Here is a 9,944-nt window from a genome sequence, read left to right on the forward strand (position 1 = left end):
GACATGAGCCACCCTGCCCAGCCTAAAGAGAGAATTTCTGGGGCTATAATTCTGGGGATAAAATCCAGTAATGAAGTATAATGCTTCAAAATGAGGAGCACAAACTGACAGAGAAAACCAAAATCTTTTGTGTAACAGTGGGAATGAAGCTGGCAGTGAAGGAGCATTTGGACCAGTTTCAAGGGTTAAAAAGCAAAAGATCTAGGGTTAAACCAGGAATCACACAGACACAGATAAGCCCCATCTGTGGGGAACAGTGTGCGGGGAACCTAGGGAAGAGAGGCTTTGCCATTTTAAGTGGTCTATCTGCACTGACAGGAGTGGTAATGGCCAACAAAATTCAAACACAGGACACTGAGTCATTTGGAAAATTTATCCAAACCCAGTATATAGTCCAGGCTACAGTAAGAACCAATTACAAATAGGGGATCCAGAATAAAGCCAAGCCAATCAAGATGAATACTCAGAAAGGACCCAAAACAGGATCTATTTAAAGATGCTAAAAGACAAAAGGTGGAACGAAACACACCAGAAGTGCTTTCACTATGCAGATAAACACTGTACCATGAATTTAAAAACTTAATGAAGTAACTGCTTCTATGAAATGGAAACACAAAGCAAAGACATAAGAACTCAGTGGAAATTATGAGAGAACAACAGAAGACAAAATATACGGGCAAAGCTCAAGAGAGAAACAGAAGGCAACTGCTCAGCAGTTTCAAGAATGAAGGCAAAATTAGAAGTGGAACATGAGAGACAATGCTGAAAATGCAGTCAAGGACGGAGAAGAGTACGAAAGCAACATTAAGGGGAACAGTTAAAAAAATTACATAGGAGTGCAAAAAGATTCAACACTTGGGAATCGCCTGTAATCCCAACACTCTGGGAGGCTGAGGTGGGCAAATCACCTGAGGTCAGGAGTTCGAGACCAGCCTGGCCAACATGGCAAACCCCTGTCTACTAAAAATACAAAAATTAGCCGGGGGTGGTGGCGGGTGTCTGTAATCCCAGCTACTCGGAAGGCTGAGGCAAGAGAATCGCTTGAACCCGGGGGGTGGAGACTGCAGTGAGCCGAGACTGCGCCACTGCACTCTAGCCTGGAAGACAGAGCAAGATTAGGTCTCAAAAGAAAAAAAAAAACCAAACTGTTCATAAATATAGTTTTTCTTTTTCTTTTTTTTGAGACGGTGTCTCGCTCTGTTGCCCAGGCTGGAGTGCAGTGGCGCGATCTTGGCTCACTGCAACCTCTGCCTCCAGGGTTCAAGCGATTCTCCCGCCTCAGCTTCCCAAGTAGCTGGGATTACAGGTGTCCAGCCCCATGCCCAGCTGACAAGACAGGGTTTCACAATGTTGGCCAGGCTGGTCTCAAACTCCTGACCTCAAGTGATCTGCCTGCCTCAGCCTCCCAGAGTGCTGGGATTACAGGTATGAGCCACCACGCCTGGCCAATAAATAGTTTTATGCTACAGACTGAAAAGGCACACCATGTTTAGAACAAAACCATAAATAATGGTCATTACAAAATAAATGCTATTAAATTTGCTGATATTCAACGAAAAAGAATCAGGCAATGAGGCAAAACGACCAAGGCCTTTGTAAGCAGTTAAAAAAAAAAAAAAAAAAAAAAAAAAACAGACTCTGTGCAGTAACATCCAGATCTAGAAGACGGGGGAAAAATTACCCATTAAATAATCATGGAAAGAATATAGAAACAATAAAACACTCAATCAGCCAAACTATTGCCTAAGTACAAATGGGAAATGATTCTCAGCATGTAAACTTTCAAAATATTGGTGCTTTAAATATGCCCTTTTTGAAGAAAGTGATAGAAAATAAATTTCATTCAACCAAGTAATGACTGAAAAGACAAGGGTCAAAGAATTGACAGATTCAATGTATTTAGCAGAAAAATTAAGATATGACTTATATTTTTCTGGAATTTTACTTTTTTTTCCATACCCTGAACCAATTTCATTATCACTATTTATCTGGCCTCTTTGAAGGTTTGGTAGAATTCTATGAAACCAAGGCTGGGTGTGGTGGCTCACGGTTGTAATCCCAGCACTTTGGGAGGCTGAGGCAGATGGATTGCTTGAGCCCAGGAGTTTGACATCAGCCTGGGCAACATAGAGAGACCCTGTCTCTACAAAACATTTTAAAATTAGCCAGGCATGGTGCATGGTGGCACGTGCCCGTAGTCCCAGCTTTGGGAGGCTGAGGTAGAAGGATCACTTGGGCCTAGAAGGTCGAGGCTGCAGTGAGCCATGATCGAGACACTGTTCTCCAACCTGGCTGGCGGAGCAAGACCTTGTCTCAAAAAAGAATTCTATGAAACCAGCTGATCTGGTGCTTTTATGAGAGATAGTACTTAAAATTTTTTTATATTTCTTCTTAGGAAATTGGTCTGTTGAAAAATTTCTATCTTAATTCAAAAAAAGTTAGACATTAGGAATTTATTGTAATTGTAGATATAAAGAGAAAAATCATCTGATTAGGGTTTTGTCTGTTTAATTCACTACTTGTAGTATATTGCTAGTGTTGTATGAGTGAATGCTAAAAATGCATTCAACAAAATTCAATATCCAGGTTTTATTAAAACATTCAACACAATGGAAAAGATACTTTGACAAAACGATTAAAAATAAAAAGCCTACCCCTAGTTTTCATCATACAGTTGGCCCTCAGTATCCATAGGTGCCACATCTATGGATTCAACCAAGCATGGCCTGAAAATATTCAAGGGGGAAAACAATTTCCCCAAATTCCAAAAAGCAAAACTTGAATTAGCTGAGCACCAAGTACTACATGGAATCCACATGAATGAAGTGATGTGTAGGCATCATAATAGGCACTCTAAGTAACCTGGAGATGATTTAAAATACATGGGAGGAGGTGCATAGGTTATATGCAAATACTATGCTACTTTGTATGAAGGAACTTGAGCATCCTTGGATTTCAGCATCTGCAGGGGCTCCTGGAGCCAAGACCCCATAGATAGAGATGACTGTATATCCATTTATACCTTGTGAATTTCCTCATACCATCTGAACATATTAACTTTTATAAAGTTAAAATGAGCAACAACAAGTAGTCTATTTTATGTTGGGTAGTTTTGTCTCTTTGTACCTCAGGCAACGTATTTATTGATAACTGCCACAAAGTAAAGAATCCCTCTTATTGAAGAGAGAACAAAGGATCGGGGGAGTTGAAAACCTGCTTAATGTCACACAAATAGATAATAGAGCTAATGGCTAAAGATAAGTTCCAGGTGTTGCTGTTCATTTAAATATAATTTTCTTCAGAGTTCTGTTTTAGGTCCTCTTCTCACTCTCTAGTACCCTTCGATAGACACCTGAAGGCTTTCATTGTGGCCCACGCATTGATCACTCCTAAACCCATTATCTCTAGCACAGACATCTCTTCAACCACATACTGACAACAGCCAGTTGGTTGTTACACAGATAAATTCAGTATCCCAAAGCTCAAGCTTTTCTAAAACCTGCTTTCCTTCCCTTGTTTTCCTTTTCATTTGCTAGGTCAAGTAAGGAGGAAATCAAAGAGGCATCTCTGATTCCTCTTGCTTCCTTGCCACTCTGCCCTGCTTCCAGCTGACAGGTCCTAGTGGTGCCCCGCTACCTTCTAACAATTCCTCTCTCCACACCTACTATCCTTGCTTTGATTCAGTGAATCCCTTCTTGTCTGCACTATTGCCAAAGGCTCCCTTCCCTCAATATAACCAATGGCAAGAATCACCTGCCCTCCCCAACCTCCCTGTAATGTGACTTGGAGATCATGAGGAAAAACAGCATGATGTCATCCCTGATTGTGTCACTCACAAAAAGCCTTTAAGATCATCCCTCATCAACCAGACTTTATCCCTGTATGGCTCTACAAATCTTTCTTGCTTCTTTTTTTTTAGAGACAGGATCTCGCTCTGTTGCCCAGGCTAGAGAGTAGTGGCACAATCATAGCTCATAGTCATCTCAAACTCCTGTGGTCACATGATCCTCCCACCTCCGTCTCCAAGTACCTAGGGCTATAGGTACATGCCACCACGCTTATCTTTTTTTTTTTTTTTTTTTTTAATTTGTTGAAATGGGATCTTGGTATGTTGCTGAGGCTGGTCTTGCATTCCTGGCCTCAAGTGATTCTCCCACCTTGGCCTCCAAAAGCACTGGGGTTACAGGCACGAGCCACTGCACCTAGCCTAAATTCTTTTCCTTTTTTTTTTTTTTTTTGGTGGAGATGATGGGGTCTCGCTCTGTTGCCCCAGCTGGAATGCAGTGACACGATCACAGCTCACTATAGACTCAACCTCCAGGGCTCAAGTCATCCTCCCACCTCAGCTTCCCATGTAGCTGGGACCATAGGTACACACCACCATGCCTGGCTACTTTTTTATTTTTTAAAGAGATGGGATCTCCCTATGTTGCCCAGTCTGGTCTCAAACCTCTGGACTCCAGTGATCCTCCTGCTTCAGCCTCCCAAAGTGCTGAGATTACATGCACGAGCCATTATATCTTGCCATCACAACCTTAAAATGCCTAAAATCAAAGTATAAAACTCCTTTCCCAAACCTCCCACTCTCCTCCACCCTGTTAGGTGTACAGGTCAACTAGCACTGGCAAATAATCCTGACTCCTCTCCTTCTTTCACACTCCCACACCCCCACCCACTGCCCCAATGATTCCTCAGAAATCTTCTTGACTCTATCCTTCAAAATCTACCCAGGGCCAGGCGTGGTGGCTCATGCCTGTAATTCCAGCACTTAGGGTGACAGGAGGATCACTTGAGCCCAGAAGTTCAAGACCAACCTGGGCAACAAAGTGAGAACCTGTCTCTACAAGAAAATAAAAAAAGTTAGCCATGGTGGTGCGTATCTGGAGTTCCAGCTACTTGGGAGGCTGAGGCAAGAGAATCACTTGAGCCTGAGAGTTTGAGGCTGCAGTGAGCCATGATCGTGCCACTATACTCGAGCCTGGGCGACAGAGCGAGACCCCCTCTCCAAAAAATAATAATAATCTACCCAGAATCTAATCATGTCTTTCTACATCCATCTTCATCTCTCCTACATGCCGGCTATACCCTTCTACCCAACCTCTGCTTCTAACTTGGCCTCTCCAGAGCCTATTCTATCCAGCAACCAGGCTGAACCAACTGAAACTTCAGATCATTGCATCGCTCTGCTTAAAAACTCCGCTAAGGCTTTCCATCATGCCCCAGCCGAGTCCACATCCTTAGTGTGGCTCCTAAGGGCCTATGTGATCTGGAGACCCTGCTACCTCCCCAAAACTAACTCTTGCCACCTTGGCCTCATTGGTGGTCCTTATAAGTGGCAAACACAATCCTGTCTCAGAGCCTTTGCACTTACTGTTCCCACTGCCTAGAATACTCTTCTCTCAGATAATCATATAGCTCACTCACTTCATTGTATCTTGTCATTTTGTACTGAAATGTATTCTTATCAACAAAGCCCTCTCCGACCACACTACATGAAACTGTAAGCCCCCTGCACCACCCACCCTGTCACTCCCAATCCCTTTTACCCTTATTTTTTTCCAAAGCACTTTTCGCCATCTAAAAAGCTACATATTTATTGTGTCTCCAGCCCATAAAAACAGAAGCTCTTTGAGGGCAGGAATTTCTTTGTTCACAGCTTTAGCCCCAGGATTTAGAACACTACATAGCTCATGATAAAAAAAAAAAAAGCCACTCAATAAATATTTACTTAAATGAAGTAACGAAAGAAAAAAGAGTGAAGGAGGAGGATGGCAGGAAGGTTCAAACGTCATACTCCCCGTGTATACCTAAGTGCTGAATCAGTAGCATGTGCTGCTGTCGTAGTGATGACTGGAGACTGAGCTCTGGTGGCTGAGACAGTTGCTACCACAGCAGGAGGGATGGCATTGGAGGTGGTCACAGGTGGCCGAGACTACCAAAAGAGAAAAAACAGTTCATTTAAAAGAAAAATAAAATATAGGAAGCCAAATATTAAATGTGTAATTTGAAACTTGAGCCTACAGATAAGTATGTTTCTGCCCAAGTAAAAATAAATTCTCACCATTCCAATTAAGGAATTCTCTTTTCAGATAGGTTGTTATAAGACCAAGAGCCAGGCCGGGCGCAGTGGCTCAAGCATGTAATTCCCAGCACTTTGGGAGGCTGAGGTGGGCAGATCAACTGAGGTCAGGAGTTAAAGACCAGCCTGGCTAACACAGTAAAACCCTGTCTTGACTAAAAATACAAAAAAAATTAGCCGGGTGTGGTGGCACGCGCCTGTAATCCCAGCTACTCAGGAGGTTGAGGCAGGAGAATTGCTTGAACCTGGGAGGCAGAGGTTGCAGTGAGCCAAGACTGCACCATTGCACTCCAGCTTGAGCAACAAGAGCGAAACTCCGTCTTGAAAAAATAGAAATTAAAAAAAAAAAAAGACTAAGAGTCAGAATTATAAAAAAAAAAATCCCTTATTAAGATACCATTGACAAGTGTTTGAAAAAAAAAAAAATCCCATTTTGATTGAACAGTACATGAGTCCCTCCTGCGCAAATGTGATTGGAGTCAAAATTCTGCCCTACTATTGGTACCACTGGGATCTCACCCTTCAATCTAGAGTTGCTACAGATCTGTTGTTGGTCCTGGTGTAGACATGTTATGCTGCCATCCAACCTAGCACCTCCACAGAGGGCCTACTCAGCTGCTGAATAGAGCTGTTGGCTCTCAGGCCATCTACGTTAGTGAGTACAAGGGCAACTCAAGGTAACAGTATTCTTTTCTAGGTAATTGTTCAGGGTGCCCACATGCTTTCTGGATGTTTTCACATGGACAGAGTGCCCTTATCACACTTATGTGTGAAATCTTCCTCTGAAAAATAAGTTCCACACTGGGCTTCATCCACGTACCCACCATTATTCTTTAAATCATCTGAGTTCTGATTCTTCCCTTGCTCTTAACCCTGAAACATGCATCTAAATGGCCGAACTCTGCCCATTCCTCATCCTTGCTTTTCATCTGCAGCCCTTTCACCTGCCGCTCCTACCATATGCAGGTGCGTGTCTCACACCAGGGCTACAGCACCAGCTTCCTCACTCGGGAGCTCCTTGTCTTGGTTCTCGTCTTCCTCTATCCCTTCAGATGTATCACATATATTACCAGAGGCTTAATATTCCTCCGACTCTTGTTTTCTTGGCCAGAAAAGTATTTTATCTTGAAAGCTGTAGGCTAGACAGATACTACCCAGTATCATAATCAAGACTCTTCCTTATTATCTTAAACCCAGTTGTTTCATACATCTGTCTATCCCCTGAAAGTGCTTAAGGGGACAGACCTCCTGTATGTGATTCGGCTAGATTAATCTTATCTTTCTTATTTTTTTGTGAGATGGAGTCTCACTGTCGCCCCAGCTAGAGTGCACTGGCACGATCTTGGCTCACTGCAACCTCTGCCTCTCGGACTCAAGTGATTCTCCCACCTCAGCCTCCCAGGTAGCTGGGATTACAGGCGCGTGCCACCATGCCCAGCTAATTTTTTGGCATTTTAGTAGAGACAGGGTTTCACCATGTTGCCCAAGATGGTTTCAAACTCCTGATCTCAGACAATCCGCCCGCCTTGGCCTCCCAAAATGCTGGGAATTGCAGGTGTGAGCCACTGCGCCTGGCCTAATCTCATCTTTCAACAGTATTACTTCAATGATACACAGAGCCATTGTGTTAAAAAGACAAAAATGATTTCTGGCCGGGGACAGTGGCTCACGCCTGTAATCTTAGCACTTTAGGAGGCCGAGGCAGGCAGATCACTTGAGGTCAGGAGTTCGAGACCAGCCTGGCCAACAGGGTGAAACTCTGTCTCTACTAAAAGCATAAAAATTAGCCGGGCATGGTGGTGCACGCCTGTAGTCCCAAGTACTTGGGAGGCTGAGGCAGGAGAATCGCTTGAACCCAGGAAGAGGAGGTTGCAGTGAGCTGGGATCACACCACTGCACTTCAGCCTGGGCAACAGAGTGAGACTCTGTCTCAAAAAACAAAAACAAACAAACAAAAAAACGCAGTGGCTCTCTACTGTATATAAAGTCTAGTTTATACTCCATATCCTAGAGAACCCAATTTATAGATACTATATTTCCTGTAAATATATTATACTTCAGTAGTAATAAGGTCATAGATTTCCTTAAAAAAAAAAAAAAAAAGCTGAACGGCATGGACCATGTTCTTGGAACATACATAGATATATGCATAACTTTTAGGAGTCCACAGATCCCCCCCAATCCAAATTAAAATCCCTCAATCCTAGCTAGCCTTTACTAACTGCTGTCTACAACCATCACTCCCTTCCTTGCCACTGTCCATTTCCCCCTTCACTTCCTCTTCACTTCACTGATTCCTCATTAGCACAGCCTTTCCAACAGGAAGGCTTCCCACCATCTCTCCTCTGCATTCTTACAGCTTGCCACATGACACTGTGCATCTTTCAAACTTCCCTATGTCTTGGCAACTAGATGGAAAGTCCCTGGTGCCTGGCAGAGTGAGTAACTCCAATGAGGCCCTTAATGCACCCCAGGCTCCGACGTGCCTGGATTGGTTGGTGAATGATGTGCTGTACTGCTGGCTGAGCAGTAGCAGCATTTGGCAGCTGTGAGGTCGGCCTCAGGACTGTGGTTACTTTAGAACTGGACATCACAGCAGCAGCAGCTGCACCTGAAAAAAAAAAAAGTGTTTATTATATTTATTCTAGTTATATTCCCTAGGAAAATAATCAGTATGTTTCCTAAAACTCAGATAGCATGTCAGTAGTGAGCTGAAGTATGGTATGTATACTTCCCATTTCATCATAGAGAAAACAAAGAAAATGTGTATTCAAGAGATTTAATAATAATTTATACTGCCTCTTCACAGACAACCTTAAGTGAAACTAGCTGCTGTTTTTTGTTTCTGTTAACTGCAAGTGTGCACAGTGGTAAAGCACACAGGGAACAGCAGTGTGATGCCACTGTCTCAGCTCTGACGAGGGCTCGGGCACTTTGCCTTCCAGTCTTCGTTCCATTAGAGCAGATGTCAACATTGCAAAAGGGACACATTATGAACCCTAACCTTTACCCTAACCATGCACTTTTCACCCTGCAGACCCCCATAAGGGCCTGTGAACCACATTTGGAGAACCGCTGAGTTATGCTATAACCAAGCAAACCTGGTCTTGCGTTTGCTAACTTGATTTTGCCAACAATCTCCAACTGTTGTACAGTCTCCAATAAAAGGTAAAAATTTCTAGTCAAAACTCATTTAATTTATTACCTCACAACCTATTAGAACTTAAAGTGTAAAAATAAATTAATCTTAGCCAGTGTGGGAGTCCCAGCCACTCAGGAGGCTAAAGTGGGAAGATCACTTGTGCCCAAGAAATCTGAGACCAGCCTGGGTAACACAGTGAGACCCCGTCTCAAAAAATAATTATCATCATCATCATTTTATTGTTACGTAAGTTAAAAAACTGAGTAAAGATCATCATTGAACTTTAAAAATATTCAGTATTAATATTTGTGACTTACGTATTAAAAATGAAGACCATGTTGCAGATAAGCAGTCTAATAATAAAGACCATGTTGAGATTATCAAAGCTTGGGCAGTTCCTCAATACAAAGGACAATTTTAGACCATATTAAACATTTTAATTGCATAAGTATACACACTTGTAATACAACTATAATAAGCACATATTAAGCCATGCTAAAAACATGGATTGCTCTAAGTTTATTTCTACTGTCTTGCAATTTTTTTTTTTCTTTTTCTTGAGACAGGTTCTCGCTCTGTCACCCAGGCTGGAGTGCAGCAGCGCAATCTCAACTCATTTCAACCTCTGCCTCCCATCTCAGCCTCCTGGGTGCCATCCTCCCATCTCAGCCTCCTGAGTGCCATCCTCCCATCTCAGCCTCCTGAGTGCCATCCTCCCATCTC

General features: G+C 42.9%; 1 protein-coding gene across 11 annotated transcripts in view; it reads right to left on the bottom strand.

Annotated features, from left to right (window-relative positions):
* Positions 1–9,944, bottom strand: part of SAP130 (Sin3A associated protein 130) — a 91,351-nt gene that overhangs the window by 67,708 nt on the left and 13,699 nt on the right. For all 11 annotated transcript variants that reach the window (XM_032145661.2, XM_032145666.2, XM_032145660.2 and 8 more), the window contains exons 6-7: positions 8,566–8,690; positions 5,808–5,932 (exon numbers count right to left, since the gene is read on the bottom strand). In XM_032145661.2, the coding sequence (XP_032001552.1) occupies positions 5,808–5,932; positions 8,566–8,690 (250 nt within the window). The remainder of the gene's footprint in view (positions 1–5,807; positions 5,933–8,565; positions 8,691–9,944) is intronic.

The sequence above is a fragment of the Hylobates moloch genome, unplaced genomic scaffold (assembly GCF_009828535.3).
Source record: "Hylobates moloch isolate HMO894 unplaced genomic scaffold, HMol_V3 SCAFFOLD_24, whole genome shotgun sequence".
In the NCBI taxonomy this organism is placed as follows: domain Eukaryota; kingdom Metazoa; phylum Chordata; class Mammalia; order Primates; family Hylobatidae; genus Hylobates; species Hylobates moloch.